Raw genomic sequence first — 18,015 nt, forward strand, 5'->3', positions numbered from 1 at the left:
TAAAATAATGTGATTATGAGCTTTAGACCATGTGTTTTAAGTAATTATCACTTACTACAATACACTTTGAAAGACGATCTTAAGGCTTTCTCCCATTAGTAGCTAAATGCCATAAACTGGAATTGAACTGTTTGTGGGAATAGTTTGTCTTGCCTTATATATTTCCAAAAGATGTAGTGGGGCTTAAAACCCGATAAGCTGTGTTAGAATGTTTTTAGGAACAGTAAACTACATAGCTACTATACCTATTGCCTTTGACATGCCAATGAACATTTGTTCTTTTTTTGTGACTTAGTCAAGAGTACCTCAGATATTATACTTTTTGTTTGAATGTGTTTAGCTCAATCTCTTATTCATTCATTCATTAAATAATATCTTCCCCTTTCTTGAAGAAGCTCAGGGCAGCGTATATAGTTCTGCCATCCATTTTTTCCTTACAAATCTGTGATGTAGATTAAGGTGAGAGATAGTGACTAGCCCAGAGTCCTCCAGTAAGCTTCATGGCTGAATAGGGTTTTGAACCTAGGTATCACCAGCCCAACACAACTACTATACCATGCTGGCTCTCAAGTAGGTGGCAGACCTTTACATGCACTTACTTTACCTTACAATAAGGTATAATTTAGAATTTTATGAGAAGTCGTTACATGGCCTATTTCTATCGGTGATAATGTATAGCATTTCAGCAGGTTGGTATATGCGGGACCCTGCCTGTATTGTGGCTGGGATTAGACCATCTGACCAAGCTTATTTATTTATTTCATTTTATTCCTCTATGATCCAAAGAGCTCAGGACTGCATACATATTCTTCCTCCCATATCTTGCCCTATCCCTTTTTATCCTCACAATAACCCTGGAAGGTACTTTAGGCTGAGAGACTAGCCAGTGAGCTTCGTAGCTGAGTGATTTCAACCCTGGTCTGCAATTCTAGTTATTGTATCACACTGGCTCACATTTACGCAGCTGTATTTCAAGACTGTATTATTTGATAAATATTTTAATATATTTATGGCTTTTTAATGTTTTATTTAAATGTGCTTTCAGAGTCTTTAGACCAATAAGCATGGCAAAGTTCTAAATGTAAATACATAGGCTGGGAAAGAAGGCGACCCAAGGATGTCAGATGCGGGAATTGATTATGTCTCAGTTACTGCATCACATGAGCAACTTCCTTCCATCCTTGTGATTCTAGGGAAAGGGGCTGGTGACACCAGGGAGAAAACAACAACAGTAAAATAAGGCATAAGAACTGAAAGCTGAAGGAATGGAATCTATATGTGTATCAGAAGCAGCACTCACATGTATTGGTTTAGGCCTATCTAGAAGCATCATTCAGATGTAAAGAATGGTACCCTGTTACCTTTAATTTCTGTTGCTTAACTAAGCTAGTGACATCAAAGCATGAAACATATGGAAAAAGAAACAGCTACAATATGGCATTGCTGATAGTATACATGTGAGTGATTGTGTGCGTTTGTGCATGCCTGTAATCATATATGATTGATTAATGGAAGAAAACATTCTAACTTTAAGAGCTTATTCAGATACCAGGAAGCACATTCTATAACCCTCCATTTTATCGTGTGTGTGTTAAGTGTTCTCAAGTCACTTCCGACTTATGGTGACCCTATGATTTAATGACCTCCAAACGTAGTTAACAACCTTGCTCAGGTCTTACAAACTGAGGGCCATGGCTTCCTTAATTGAATCAATCCATCTCATGTTGGGACTTCCTCTTTTCCTGCTGCCTTCAACTTTCCCTGCCACTAGTGTCTTTTCCAATAACTCTTGTCTTCTCATCATGTGACCAAAGTACGATAGCCTCAATTTAGCCATTTTAGCTTCTAGGGAGAGTTTGGGCTTCATTTGCTGTAGAACGCACTTATTTGTCTTTTTGGTGGTCCATGGTACCCGCGAAACTCTCCTCCAGCACCACATTTCAAATAAATCAACTTTCTTCCTGTCAGCTTTCTTCATTATCCAACTTTCACACCCATACATCATAATAGGGAATACTATGGTATGAATTATCTTGATCTTGGTCGCCAGTGACATATCCTTACACTTAAGAATCTTTTCTAGTTCCACCATGGCTGCCCTTCCCAGTCTCACTCTCCTTCTGATTTCTTGCTTGCCATCTCCCTTTCAGTTGATGATGGAGCCAAGGAATAGAAAATCTTTAACAATTTCAATTTCTTCATCATCAACCTTAAAGTTGTGTAATTCCCCAGTAGTCATTACTTTAGTCCTCTTGATGGATGGAACAGAGTTTGTTTTCTGTTGTCCCAGAAGTTCAGACAAGAACCAATGGGTTGAAATTAAATCAAAAGAGCTTTTGGCTAAATGTTAGGAAGAACTTCCTGACAGGTAGAGCAGTTCCCTCAGTGGAATAGGCTTCCTCAGGGGGTGGTGGGCTCTCCTTTGGCATTTTTTAAGCAATGGCTAGATGGCCATCTGACAGCAATGCTGACTCTGTGACTCACTATAAATTTAGGCATATTGTGAGAGGGAAGGCAGGAAGGAATGAGCCAGTGCTCAGCTGTCATCATGCTTTCTTATATTCCCAATGTAATGCCAGTCACCATTTTGGGGTCAGGAAGGAATTTTCCTCCAGGCCAGATTGGCCCAGGGATCCTGAAGGCTTTTTGCCTTCTTCTGGGCATAGAGCAGGGGTCACTGGGGGAGGGGGGGGAGGTAGCTGTGAGTTTCCTGCATTGTGCAGGGGGTTGGGCTAGATGACCCTTGAGGTACCTTCTAGCCCTATCATTCTTTGATGTTCAGCTGTTTTGGCACTTTCTGCTTTAATCTTCATCTGTAGTCGTTTCATCTTCATCTGTAGTCGTTTCAATTCTTTGCTGTTTTCTGCAAGTAATGCCATCTGCATATCTGAAATTGTTAATGTTCCTTCCACCAATTTTCACTCCACCTTCATCTAAATCTAATTCATTTTTCATCATCTCATCCTGTACTTGCAGATTAGAAAAATTCTTCCTGCTAACAAAACAGAGTAGCCACACCTGTCTCATATAAGAAGATATTCAGATGATTCTGTTGCTACACTTTAAAAAACATTCATTCACTGTGTTTCTAGAAAAAACAGGAGCCAGGTTGTACTAAAGCATACAACCACTGAATGGTGCTCTTGCATTCCCTTTAGTTACTGTACTTATTCAGCCTCTCCCAGTAGAGGACTGGAGCAGCTTTTGCAACATGCCCAAAATTAGCACTTGAGAAACATAAGCGTTAAACAAAAGAGAGAGATGGGAAGACAGTGGAGTTTATCCAGCTTTGTCCGTTGTAACTGTGGCATTATTGGGAATCCTATTATTTTATCTGTATATCTTACCAAATGGTCTACGATACCATTAAAGCCATGCGTCAGAAGCGACTTGACGGCACTTAACACACACAAGGTTTGTTTTCTTTAGATTACTCATAAAAAGATTATGGTGGATGTTTTCTGAAAGGCAATAAAATAATGCTTATTTGATTCAATATTTGTCAGGCAAGCACCATTCTTATATGTTTTAAGATATGCCTGAAGAATTGCTCAGTTTGCTTTGGTAGATTTGCTATATTTTGCAGCATAGTTGATTATTACAACAGATAAAAATGATCAAGTACCAGTGCCCCCGAGCCATCTAAAACATCGTACTGCTACAGGCATGATACACTTGCATGTATTGTGTAGGCCCAAAAGTAAACCAAATGGTTGGCTTCAGATCCCACTACAAAATAATCTGTCATGAGTCAGCCTGCAGAGACCTCCTCTGACGAAGAGGGACATCCTCAGGCAGAAGTCCCACAGGAACAACCACAGGGCCTACAGCCTGCCGGAGGGGAGGATCAGCGAAGGTCAGGGGATGACTCACCATGTCTGCAGCCAGCCAGCTCAAGGACTCCAGTTGGACCTGACACCTTGCAACATGCAGTGTCTCCAGAGGCCTCGCCAGGGCCACTGGAGCAGAGGAGAAAACAGGTCCGTCTGGCAATGCAGCAGAGACGGCAAAGTGCTAGGCTGAAGGCTTTACAGAGGAACCTCCCCAGTAGCAGTGATGAGGAAGAGCAGGGCTGAAGCACCACCTGTGAACTCAGCCTCATCAGCATCAGCTGGCTGCTAAGCAGCAGGGGAAGGGATTTAAGCCATCAGTTAGGCTTGGCTGTTGTGCAAGCAACTTGTCACCAACCTCCTTGAGTACCTGCCTTGTTTACCTGCCTTGTTTCCCTGCTATCCATTGGATTCCTGGTATCCTGACTTCTTGGACTGGCTCTGACTAACGCTTTGGACTTCCCTTGTCTGTATTGATATCTCGGACTCTGCCTTCACTGTGAATGACCTTGGACTGTTCCCCAGACTACGCTTACAGCCCTCGCTCCTCGCCTGTGCCACGACATAATCTGGCTTTGATACTACCAATATTAGGTCTCAGAACAAACCAGCAAGTCTGCTCCTGTGCTGCTTTTCAGTTCTTCAGCATCTGAGAGTGAGGGCAGCTCCATAACAATGTCACAACAGGTTCATTATGTAAAAGCAGTATCACAACTTGACTTGCATGTCTATGGGTCTTGAAGTCAAACATCGATAAGCTCTTGGCCTTGCTTCTTACACTTCAGCCAGGTTGTCCTGTTCGTTTTCTTTAAAAAATGCATATATGTATTTTACATTTTACCCCCCCAAAAATGAAGACTTTAAAAAAATAGTTCAAAATTGCTTCTAGGACTGCAGGAGAAGCATAACAATGGCATGGGTAGTGTTGGATAGACCTCCATCACACCTGATAGTTTTCTGATAGAGAGGAAACTTGAAGTACTATACCCCCCCACACCGCTGGAGAAAGCCAGTGTAGTGGTTAAGAGTGTCACACTAGTATCTGGAAGACCCAGTTTCAAATCCCCACTAGTGCCATGGAAGGTTGCTGGGTGACCTTGGGCCAGTCACACACTCTCAGCATAACCTACTTCACAGGGTTGTTGTGAGGATAAAATGGAGGAGAGGTTAATGATGTAAGCTGCTTTCTCTCCCATTGGGGAGAGAGATGGGGTATAAATTAAATAAGTAAATAAATACAGTGGGTCAAGATATCTGTTCAAACTACACTTGAAACGTTCCATCTGTCCTCACCTTTAGCAACAGAGAAGCGTAAAAGCCTTTCCATCCCAAGTGGCTGTAACATATGTAATGTGAGAAACAATTAACAAATGTTGTTAACTTGTTATTTCCAACTGCAAAGCTTCGAAGTCACAAATTGTGCAAAAGGTCACTGAATGAACATCACATCTTCAGTCTTAATTTGAATTCCACTTGAGGGTGTTACTTGTTGCCTCAGTTCTGCCTTTCTGTGATGTGATAGATTCATATCTGTCTGTATATATTTTTTTAATAGAAGTTTTTCAAAATCCACATGGCCTTCTGTTATGGCCTTTCCACAGAGCTAACATTTCAGATTGTAGTAAAAATCCACATTGAACTCATCCTATGTCAAAATTTTATGATTTATTAAAATATTCACCCAGTCAAATTGACGGTTATGGCAGCTTGTGAGCTAACATTCAGGCAATTTAAAAAATCACTGCATAAGAAGAGCCTGTGCATTCCTAGAATGTTTTTCATGCATGTTCTGGTTTAAGATTTCCTACATTGAGTTGGTGGGCAGGGGGGAGGGGTTGGATTACATGGTCTAGAAGGCCCCTTTCAGTTCTTGAACTCTGTCACTCTCTCACAGAGTATAAGGCATGGACTAGGGGATACTTTCTAGCAGTTCCAAGGGAAGACTTTACCACATGTCCCCTGAATGTTTGAGTTGGCCCTGTGTAAGTAAATTTAAACTGGGATAAGGTGTTATGTCAGAAGGACAACTTAATAAGTAAAATATTTTTTTCCTGTGAAAAAGGCAAATAGAAGCACTTGAACAGCCCTATTGTATTTCTTGCAAGGGCATCAAGGAAAAGTGACACACAGCTTTGGATTCAGTTTTTCTGTGGCCATACCTATACCATACATTTCCCCCAGTTATGTCCCCAGAGTGAGTTGACAGCTGTGGTCTGGGAGTTCCATGCTTTGCAGGCATGCGTGGGACTGGTTTCGGTTGGGACAGTGCTGGGTCAGGAGAAGGGACTTCACACATTGCCTACCAGTATATGCTAAGCTTCCACGACAGGGCTCCTCAGAGCTGTTTCAGATCAGGAAAATGGCCCAGAGGGAGGGTCGAAGCCTGTTCTTCCTCCATACCATGGTACTGATCTAAATAGAGCCTACCTGCAACTGGGAAGCATGGCCCTCCCAGACCATGGCTGTCAACCTGACCTGGCAATGTATCTGGAAAAATTATATTGTGTAGTCAAACCCTGACCCAAAGGCTCTAACAGGGTCAGTTGGCTTGACAGGAACGTAGGGAAGAAATTATTCAGAGTGCAGCAACTAGTGAAATAACAGAAATACATTGCAATCGTTGAGAATGATACTCTTTGAAGAATCTGCTAGTATTCGTCAGAGTGGTCTCCTTTAAATGTCCTACTTCATCTCAAACCTGGTTTTAAAAAATTTGCTTAACACTGAGTACCTGAAATGCTGCTAACAGAAGTTCCATTACATACTGGTTTCATGGGGCGGGGTGTGGGGGGAGAATGGGACAAGGGATACATTACAGTATTATTAGGACGCAAACCCAGCTGTGATTAAAGCATTTCCAAGGCCATCTTCACCATGATGTAATGTGAAGCTGTCACTTCTGACAGCAAATTCCAGGAGTGGCACCGTTTCCCAGTCTTAAGTTTCCATTCCTCTGTGTCATTATGAGCTCCAGTCCAAAACTAAGGGGCATAATTTTGACCTTTGAAAACTAAATGTGTATATTGCTGCTCATGGTTTAATATAAAATGATCTTTTGAAAAGTTGGGTATTTGCATTAATAGGTCACAACTGGTTGGGTTGAACTACATGGAAGGAGTGTTCATTGGTCTGAGCAGTATTTGGAGACCAAGAAAGCGCTCTTTTAATCCCCAATTCTGCCCCAACTTTTGCCTTAGTTTGTGACGTCTAAAATACAGATCCTAACTCTTCCATCCCATACAGCCTAAACCTATGCCCGTGTACTTGGAAATATATCCAACTGTTTCCATTTTGACTTTCTCACAGCAAGACTGTATAGGTTTTGCCTTGTAAGAGTAAATGTAATATATTGTAATGTGCACAGACACTTTGATGACGGTAGACATAGGTAAGTGTTTGGCTTTTAATATAGAGCCTGAGCATGGATTATAGAGGTAGCACTAAACGATAATTTAACCTTAGATAAATGTGAACTGTTGTAGCTAATGTGCAACATACACGTGCACAGTTTTCTGTTGCATTTCTGTGCCTGCAAGTGATGCCTCACTCGTCTGCAGTGCTGATACTGGCACTGGAGAAGGAAGCAGACGGGCAGCAACAGCCCACATCCTTGCCCTGCAAGCCTCAGACAAGGAGGGACAGCCCGGAAGTGGATAAGGGAAATCCCTACAGGCAAGGGAGAAGCAACTTCCTTGCTAACCCTGTCACTTTCTTTCTCATGACAGAGCTTAATTTAATATTTTGCACGGTGATAAGAGCTGAAACAAAATATTCTGCTGACAATTCAAAGATTTTATGTGACCTTTGCAAAGATCAAATTGCTCTATTACCCTGGGATTTGGCTTCAGGGAGTTACTGCTTTTCAGCGGTTGCCAAGCACAATAGCTGATTTAGCTTAGATTGGAGTCAAAGTTGCCTAAGTAAGTGTTTCTGTAGTTAATATGTTGTTAGTTTTGGCATCTGCTCAGCTCTAATCTTCATAAATTGCTTTTAAAATATCCATTTCTATTCCATACTGTTGGCACAGACCTAGTGCACAGTGAAGAGCTAATTGTAAACTTATTATATTGGTACTGACAGACTACTGCCTAAAAATTGATAGATCAAATTGAGGTAGATGGGAGAAACAGGGCCAAGGATAGGTTCACTTCAGGGTCACAAAACGGAAGTGATGATTTCATGACAGAGCGATGCTTCAGGATTCACTCAAAAGTCTATGGGAGGATTGTAGAGCATCACCCAGCATGATGACATCACTTCTGGCTTTGTGCCATATGTGATGCTGGCAAGCCATCCCCATCGGCCTGCCATGAAGCAGCAGTGGGGTATGGGGGAGCAGTGCTGGGAAGCTTCCTCTCAAGCAGGAGACCTGCCCCCCCCCATATTGAAATATGCTTCGTTAAACACAAAGGCTAACCTGGGTAACCCAGGCTAGTCCCATGTTGTCAAATCTCAGATGCTAAGCAGGATCGGCCCTGGTTAGTATTTGGATGGGAAACCACCAAGCAAGTCCAGGGTTGTTACACAGAGGCAGGCAATGGCAAACCACCCCCAAATGTCTTTTGCCTTGAAAACCCTATGGGGTCGCCATAAGTCAGCTGTGACTTGACAGCAAAAACAAAACAAAAAACAAGGGCAGGTGCGGGAGGTGGGCAAATAATGTGTTGCCTGGTTTAAATTGTGAAAACCAGCATTTTCAATTATAGTAAACTTTTGCTGATTGGCAACTAATTGGCAACTTGGAGTAACTAAAATTTGAAGTGTTTGTGGAAAAACTGACTCATTTTTCCCCCTTATTGCAGCTGACTTTGGTCTTGCAAAGCAAAAACAAGAAAATAGCAAGCTGACATCAATTGTTGGAACTATTCTCTACTCCTGGTAAGACAATGTTAGTTCTAGAGTTTGGAAAGGCCAGTTTGTCTTAAAATTAAAATGGCCTTTTGTGAATTTATTGGAAGTTGCCGTTTAAATAGATTTTAGCTGCTTAAAATATATTTTAGCCATTGTATAGTCAGGCACTGCTCTGTCCATGCTATTAATTTCCGAGTATAAATTTGGAGTCTTTACTTTAGTGATGTCATAATTAATTCAGGAAAACAAAGAATATGAAAAAGTATCTAAACAGGTAAAACAATTGCAATAAAGAAAATGAATACAAAGTATATATTTATTCATTTATAGTCCATCTTCCTCACTGAGATGCAAGGCAAATAACACAATTTAACAATGATATGAACAATCATTAAAACTGGATTACAAAATTACAGACTACAGAAATGATACTGGAATACATACAGCAAACAGTGCAATAGAACAAGATTACCAAATTGAAGACGAGTGAAATAAAACAGTAGAATACAATAAAGCTGGATTACAGAATTAGAAAACAATGTAAAAAAGTATAATGCATACAATAAACATCGTAATGGAAATTGCCTTAAATTTTTCAAATGTTAAAACTATAACTGTATTCAATTTATAAAAGGACCAACCCATACAAATTAAAATTCTATTCTTTATTTGTAAAATAAATTATAATAAATAACACTTTTGTGCATATCCATAGCTGTTAGCACTGCCCATAGAACAGGTAGACAAGGAAGAATGTGTGCTACAATAGCTAGCTGATCGGAGGCAACCCCATGCCCTAGCTGGGAATTGATGAGTTTTGCTAGGGAGTCTGGGAGAAGTCGTCCTTTCTGTAGTGGATGATCCAACAGTTTCATTCATGTTCTGTATGTTCTGTTTGCGGGGGTGGGGGGAATGGAGGACAGCCAGAAGCAATTCCAAAGGCATCTAAATCAGGAGTCCTTAACCTTTTTGATCTGCAGTTACTTTTGGAATTTTGACAGGTGAAGGTTGAATGCTACCCCAGAGTGGCTGCCGCAGCAGGTGGAACTAAGTGCAACACCTTCCTTCTCACTTTGAAAAAGAATTGCTCAGGACCACACTAAATACATGACGCTGCCTTTTTCAGAGTCTGACCCTTGGTCTGTTAAGATCTGTACTTTGGTTGGGAGCGTGGCCCAGCCATTAAGAGAAGGGAAGCCTGGAGAAGGAGAGTATGATCTTATACTCATGAACACACCTCCCCTCATGCAACAAACAACTCAGCTCCCTAGACTCTAAGCCCAAAACAAAGCTTTGCAAAAGAAACTCATGGCAACAGTCAGATCAAAAAGTCAGTGCCATCACTCTAACTAACCTCCTCTGTCTCGTTTTATTCCACAAAGCAGCCCTATACTGAATAAGACCATTGGCCTGTCAATGTCTGAACTGTCTCTGCTCTGACTGCCAAACATTCTTGCTGACACTATTTAGTGACATTCATGTCATATAAATCAAAATGCTCCCTGGCTTCCCATATTAATAAGACTTTTAGTTTTATGTGGTGCCTGTTTTTTTTTTTAAAAAAAAACACGTTTTCTTGTAAAAAAATTATAGGAAGAGGGTAAGGAGAATAAGAAGAAATAGAAAGCTCAAGTGCGAAGAGAGAAGGAGATTGGAGAATAAAAAGCCTGAAGAGGGAATTGATCCACACACTGACTAAGGAAAACTCAGGTTCTTACCAGTTCTCCTGATCCTGCAGGGGCTGCTGCATCTGTGGAAAACACTTTCATTTGAATGAGGGCAACCAGTAACAAGCCCAGACTTACTAAGGACACGGCCGCTTTCTGAAAAGCTTAGCAAGTGCCCAGGGAAGTACTTGTGGGTGCCACGTTGGGAACCCTGCTCTAAAGAAATGAAAGTTAGCAAGTAACCACACCTACTGTGTAGGTCATAAAGAGAAGTGGGCAAGCACAACTATTGTGCTGCTAAGAACCTGTTTGGCAGATGCTTGAGTCGTTATGGTGCCAAGCCAAAGAGACCCAAAACCGGCTCGTGTGTGGCAGTTAAAGATGGCATGTTTGACTGGCTGGTAAATGCTATTGGAGCAAATTCTTAGCATCTGTACTTCTAGGCCCTTTTAAAATCCTTTGGATCCAGCATAATTCAGAGAGTTTCCTTTTATACACATTTCTGTGTTCTTTTGAGATTTGTAGCAAATGGTTGCTCTTGGGTTCCATCCATGTGTGATATAAATTTAGGTACTGCAAAGTACAGGGTCTCTCTGTAGTAGCACCCTTTGGGGAAGAGTTCCCTTACTAACCTTATTTCATTAGTATATGCCATTTAGCGTTCATTGAAAATGTTCTCCTTCCTCTGATACTTATCTTCTGTAGTTTCTGGCTTTCTTTGCATATATGTGTGTTTTTCTATTTTTGGCTTTTTGTTAACTGGTTATTTTTGGTTTTGTGTGTGTTTGCAGCTTCACACGTTGGTTTGAGCAACTTGAAAAGGCAACTGAAAGTTTCCAAAAATCTATAGTTTGCAACAGTTTATATTAAGAATAATTGCTGGTATCAAAATGTATTTTTGAGGATTTTTTTAGTCTCTGTTTTCTGGGGTTTGATGGGGAACTGAATGTTAAACTTATCTGGTTATTTTAACATTTCTTTCTGCAAGACTGAGAATATCATCTCACAAGCCACAAAAGTACAAAATTTATCATGTCATCTCACAAGCCACAAAATTTATCATGTGTATAACAGCAGGACATCTGGTTCCTGGGTTATAAAAGAGGAAGAAGAATTCACCATTTTAATTCCCCCAGTCCAAAGGAGCGTTTGTGTTGTCTCAGCATATGATAATGATTTTCAAAGGAGGTAACCTTGGGATATGCTGAGATCATGAAAAACTGGGGAACTCCAGTAAAGTACTAATAAAGCTTGCATGTGGATTGGTAGTATGGTTTAAGCAAATACTCATTATTCATTTTGGAACTGGAAAAACAATAGGTACCAGACAAGAAGAGTTGAAAATACTAGGTGACACCGAGAGATTAAAATATGCAATCATAAAGGAATAATAACAGGAAAAATAAATTTCAGTAGAGGATGGAAGCATATGGGGAATTGGTTGGAAGACAGAGAAAGAGGAAAATCATCCAAAGATAAATGAAGATAAAAGAGGAAAATTTGCAAGTGAAGTAATTAGAAGTAGAAAGAGGGAGAGGGAGAGAGAGAGAACAGACACAAGAATAATAGAAACTTTATCCACAAAGAATTGTCCAAGAGCCTGAGGGAAAGAGATCAAATGCAAGAAGATGGGTTGAGAAGCAAATCAAAATGTGACCACGGGTAGAAGACCATTAATAAACTCAAAGAAATAGCATTGTTCAGCAGAAGGTAAATCATGGAAAATAAATCCAAAATTAATGGGAGTTAGAGCTAGGGCCGCCAGGTCCCTCTTCGCCACCGGCAGGAGGTTTTCGGGGCGAAGCCTGAGGAGGGCAGGATTTGGGGAGGGGAGGGACTTCAGTGCCAATTGCCAAAGCAGCCATTTTCTCCAGGTGAACTGATCTCTATTGGCCAGAGATCAGTTGTAATAGCAGGTGTTCGTTTTCGTGGCTTCTGTGCAGTCCCACATGGGACTGCGCATGCGCAGGCCAGCCACGGAGATTAAAAAGCTTATGGAAGAGTTAGCTCCCTAGGAGCGCCCCCCCTTTCCCCCCGTCAACGACCAAGTGTCAACGGCCGTTCCCTGTCCAACTGCCATTTGACGGGGGGGGGGCACTCTTCCCTCAGTTCTCTTTCTGCCGCCGCGGAGAGAACAGAGCTTACTAGTTATTCCCTATAATATCTGAGGTAAAATAGAATCACTACATTACCTTATTCAACTGAGGGAATAATTTTAATAAAGAAGAGTATTGAGCAAATAAAATGGCGCTGTTTAAAAAATGCAGCTCGTGCGGCACAAAAATGGCCTCAAATGACGAACACCAGGACTGCCTTCTATGTCTTGGAGAAGGTCATATAGTGGCATCTTGTAGACCATGCTCCTTGCTTACTGATAAGTGCCGCCGAGACCGCGCGAAGAAATTAAAAGCAGCATTATATGAAAAAGCCTTCCAGCCCGATACCGGGAAACCTATTGGCAACCCGCCGAATAAAAGAGTTAAAGAAATTGCAAAAAACCCTGAAAGAGCCTCATCCGAACCTCCGGCGAAGAAACATAAAGAAAAAACTAAACATTTATCAAAGAACTCAAATGCGGTAAGAGGGGGCTCTATTCGTTCGGCACCGGTAGGGCCGGTTAAAAACACTATAATGGATGAAGGTTTAAGAGACGACTCAAGATCACCTTCCCCATTGGCACGCTCACCGAGGCATCGGGAGCCATCCAGAAAAACCTCTAAGTCCCCAAGGGACAGATCCAACTCCCCCCAGAACATCTCCCCTAGACAACTGGGGCGTAGCCCACATAAGAGCCTGCAGACTGCGGCAGCTACTGCATTAAGGCTCCCTCCTACCCCATCACCTTCAGGGGCAGAGATGCTCGATTCATCCTCGACTGAGGAGGAGTTAGAAGCACCCGATATATTAACAGCCGACTCAGAAGACCTACCTGAAGTGGAAGCTCGGGGATGGGATCCTCGACCCCAATTCCAAGGCTGGAATCCGTGGGGGTTCTGCCCCCCACCGTGGTACGCACCATTTCCATACGGAGGCTATCCGTACATCGGTGATTACGGGCACCATAACAACGACGACCTCCGACGTCATGACGGGAGCGATGCCTATCGACGTCGTAACGCAGGCGAGGGCTACCGACGTCAGAGTGTCGACGCTGTTTTTCTGCGGCCGGGAGATACGCCACAACAATCGGGCTCGAGAGCGAGAGGCCCACCGAAGCAGCGACGCCGAGACTCGCAGCCTATGCCCGAATTGGGACGGGAAGTCCCTACACCATCGACGTCAACAGCAGCCGACGTCGAGGAAATGCATGCGCCAACCACACGGCCCAGGCAAGCCATCGAGGAAACAGATTCCTATGATGACAATGATTATGCATCAGAACTGGGGTCAGAGGACATGTACCTTACTGCTTCTAGAGATACGGGGGCAGACCCAACCCCAATATCCCCTACAGAGGATATAAAATTATTTTCAGAGCTCCTCCCCCGTATGACAAAAGCGTTGGGATTACTGACCATGCAGACAGACCCCAAACCATCTGACCCCATTATGGGGGTATTGTTCAAATCTGAATCAGGCCCAACCAGATTGCCACTGGTTCAGGGAATAAAGCAGACAGCTATGGCCACTTGGGTTAAACCAGCATCAGTAATAGCATCTATTAAAAAAATAGAGAATTTATATGGAGTGGATGAGGAAGAAGGTCAATTTTTATATAAACATCCTCCACCAAATTCAATTATTACGGATGTTTTAGCAGCTAGGTACAAATCTGGATTACACTCAACTCCCCTAGATAAAGAAGGACGCAAACTAAATTTTATTCCTCAGCCACCTTGGGCATTAGAATAGCTAACTTTACTGCACTGTCTGGCCGATACCAAATGTCCTTATGGGATAAATTATCAAGACATATGGCAGATTGTTCAGGTAGAGCAATTGCCTCGAGTGTAGTACTTAGACACCACTCTTGGTTAAGGGCATCATCTTTAACAACTGATGTAAGAGCCAGAGTTGAAGACATGCCGTTTGATACAAAAGCCCTATTCTGTGAAAGCACTGATGAAGTGCTGCATAACCTCAGGAAACAAAAGGCTACTGCCAAATCGTTGGGGGTTACCCAACACTCTGGCCCATCATATAGACCTCGACCTTACAATAGACAATCTCAATCCTACTATAATGGCAGGTTTAATAGAAACCAGCCCTGGGGATACCAAAGGCAACAACAAACCCAACCACAATACCAACCCAACCCTCAACAAGGTAAAAGATATAACCCTAGAGGGAAGGGCAGAAAAGGGGGATACCCCCTCCAGGAGCAAACTAATAAGAAAGGTTCAGCATGACTAACTGACAATTCTTCAGTTTATGATTGTTCTACAGTTCCAATGTTTGGTAACCGTCTTTCAAAATTTTACAGTAAATAGTCACAGATTTCAAAAGACTCATGGGTGTTAAATATAATACAGCAAGGGTACTTTATTGAATTTTCCTCTTTTCCTGTAAATATGTCTCAACCTATTGTAACAGGAAAACCACAACAAGAGTTGTTAGAGGAGGTCAACTCCCTCTTGCAAAAGGGAGCGATTCGAAGCCTCACACCCACAGAGAATCAAATAGGATTCTATTCACGATATTTCTTGATCGACAAGAAAGGAGGAGGGAAGAGACCCATCTTAGATTTGAGGGCCCTGAATAAATTTGTGAAGATACGCAGGTTTAGAATGTTGTCCTTACAACAGATCTTACCCCTACTGTCTCCAGATATGTGGTTTGCGGTTTTGGACTTAAAAGACGCATACTTCCACATTGCCATCCATGCAGATTGTAGGAAATACTTGAGATTCTCATGTGGGGGAAATAATTACGAATATGCAGTATTACCCTTTGGATTATCTCCAGCTCCTAGAGTGTTTACTAAAGTCATGGCGGAGGTGATAGGTTACCTAACACTACAGGGTTGCTGCATATTTCCATACCTGGATGACTGGTTAATGGTGGCTAGTTCACAAGAGGAACTATCTCGGTCAGTCAGGATCACAACTATTACTCTTACTGAATTGGGTTTGATCATCAATTTCAAGAAATCACGCCTCAACCCAACACGAGTCACAGATTTCATAGGTGCAGTGCTGCATGCAGATCTACACGCTACCTCCCTCCCTATACCCAGGGTTAGATCAATACAGAAGTTGGTGAAATATTTCACACAACAGAGGTTTCAGAAGGCAGTAACAATCCAGAAACTCTTGGGTCTGATGTCTTCGACCACGGCTGTGGTCCCCCATGCGAGACTCCACATGAGACCTCTTCAGAACTGGTTTATAAGAGCCTTTACAATGAATGTAGATCCTCAAGGGAAGAAATTATCTATCCCCAGAGTAGTTGTTAAATCACTCAGCTGGTGGTCGGAGGAGCGTAACCTCCTTAAAGGTGTGGAATTTGGGGTCAGTTCCCACGATATCCAAATTTTTACTGACGCCTCGCTAGGAGGTTGGGGTGCCCATATTGAACCCCTTACAGCTAAAGGACGATGGAGCCCAAGGGAGGCTAATATGCATATTAACATATTAGAGATGAGAGCGATTAGATACGGCCTTTCTTCTTTTTCAGAGTTCCTCACAAACAAGGCCGTTCTCATCGCAACCGACAACACAACGTCAAAATTTTATGTGAACAAACAAGGAGGCACAAACTCATTAGCTCTCTGCAGAGAAGCCACCCTCATATGGGAATGGGCAATCAAACACAATGTATCCCTGTCAGCAATTCATATTGCGGGCCATTCCAATGGCATAGCAGATGCCCTGAGCAGGGACAAGTCCGAGGAACACGAATGGTCCATTCTAATGCAATTTTTGCACCCTATATTCCACCAATGGGGTTGGCCAGAAATAGACCTCTTTGCATCAAGCGAAAACACAAGATGCAAACTGTTCTGCTCGAGGGCAGCGACAGAGAGGGGGTCCCTAGGGGACGCTTTCCAAATGCCTTGGTCAGGGAAACTATTGTACGCTTTCCCTCCCATCCCCTTGATACACAAGGTATTAGGAAAAGCCCTTCAGGACAAATCACATATGATACTTATAACACCCTTTTGGCCCAAGAGGCCCTGGTTCGCCATCCTCTGGAATGTGACAGAACACAATTATATCAGACTGCCGAGCTCCCCACACCTAACCAGAGGAGGAGTACTCCATCACAATCCATCCTCTCTACAACTAGTGGCCTGGAAAATCAAAGGATAGATGGTTGGTCGGATAGGGTAGCTCAGGTGTTAATCTCAGCACGTAAGCCATCTACCAGAAAGGCATACGCTCACAAATGGTCGAGATTCTCTAACTGGGCGATAGAACGAGGACTGGAACTGAAAAGTTGCACTTTGCAGGCAATATTTGAATATCTTTTGTCCCTAAAGGACTCCGGCCTCTCGAATTCTTCGATCAAATGTCATTTAGCGGCAGTGTCATCATGCCATGAAGGTGTAAATGGGGCCTCTTTATTTTCCAATAAATTATGTAAAACGTTTTTAAAAGGATTGGAAAACTTATTTCCACAGGTGCAAATTCCTATTCATCAATGGAGTTTATCCTTGGTGTTATCGCATCTGACAACAAAACCTTTTGAACCCATGGTTTCTAGTGACATACCCATAGTGTCTTACAAGACAGCTTTTTTAGTAGCCATCACATCGGCCAGAAGGGTTAGCGACCTCAGAGCCTTGAGAGTAGACCCACCTTTTACAAAGTTTTTTCCCAACAGAGTGGTCCTAAGACCCAGTTTGACTTACCTGCCTAAAGTGGTGTCCAAATTCCATCTTTCCCAAGATATTATCTTACCTGTATTTTTTCCTAACCCGGTTTCACCATCGGAGGGGCAGCTTCATTCACTAGATGTACGTAGGGCATTGCTTTTTTACTTAGAGAGGACCAGGACATTCAGAAAGAATAACAACCTTTTTATTTGTTTTAGTGGCCCAAACAAGGGTAAGGTGGTGTCTACACAAACACTATCACGATGGGTAGTTTCGGCCATTAAAGTGGCATACCAGACAGCAGGGGTAGATTTCCCACTACAACTGCATGCACATTCAACAAGGGCTCAAGCGGCATCAGCAGCTTTCGCGTCTTCAAGGGACGTTGTGGAGATCTGCAAGGCCATGACGTGGTCCACACCGATGACCTTCATCCAACATTATGCGGTAGATGTGGATTCCAGAGCTGACGCAGCTGTGGGAAAAGCAGTGTTGAATACGTTATTTCGTTGAACATCACACACCCACCTCCAAAGTAAGTGAGCTTGCTATTCTCCCATGTGGGACTGCACAGAAGCCACGAAAACGAAAAACAGTGTTGCACTTGCCTGTAACTGTTGTTCGTTGAGTGGTCTTCTGTGCAGGCACACATCCCTCCCTCCTTCCCCGCTGTGGGATGCCACTGAAAAGAGGTATTCCCGCGGCGGCGATTGGAGAACTCAGGGAAGAGTGCCCCCCCCCCCCGTCAAATGGCAGTTGGACAGGGAACGGCCGTTGACACTTGGTCGTTGACGGGGGAAAAGGGGGGGCGCTCCTAGGGAGCTAACTCTTCCATAAGCTTTTTAATCTCCGTGGCTGGCCTGCGCATGCGCAGTCCCATGTGTGCCTGCACAGAAGACCACTCAACGAA

General features: G+C 42.8%; 1 protein-coding gene across 3 annotated transcripts in view; it reads left to right on the top strand.

Moving 5' to 3' along the window:
• Positions 1 to 18,015, top strand: part of NEK10 (NIMA related kinase 10) — a 109,798-nt gene that overhangs the window by 36,909 nt on the left and 54,874 nt on the right. For all 3 annotated transcript variants that reach the window (XM_056857366.1, XM_056857367.1, XM_056857369.1), the window contains exon 22: positions 8,633 to 8,708. In XM_056857366.1, the coding sequence (XP_056713344.1) occupies positions 8,633 to 8,708 (76 nt within the window). The remainder of the gene's footprint in view (positions 1 to 8,632; positions 8,709 to 18,015) is intronic.

This window comes from Euleptes europaea, chromosome 11 (assembly GCF_029931775.1).
Source record: "Euleptes europaea isolate rEulEur1 chromosome 11, rEulEur1.hap1, whole genome shotgun sequence".
In the NCBI taxonomy this organism is placed as follows: Eukaryota; Metazoa; Chordata; class Lepidosauria; order Squamata; family Sphaerodactylidae; genus Euleptes; species Euleptes europaea.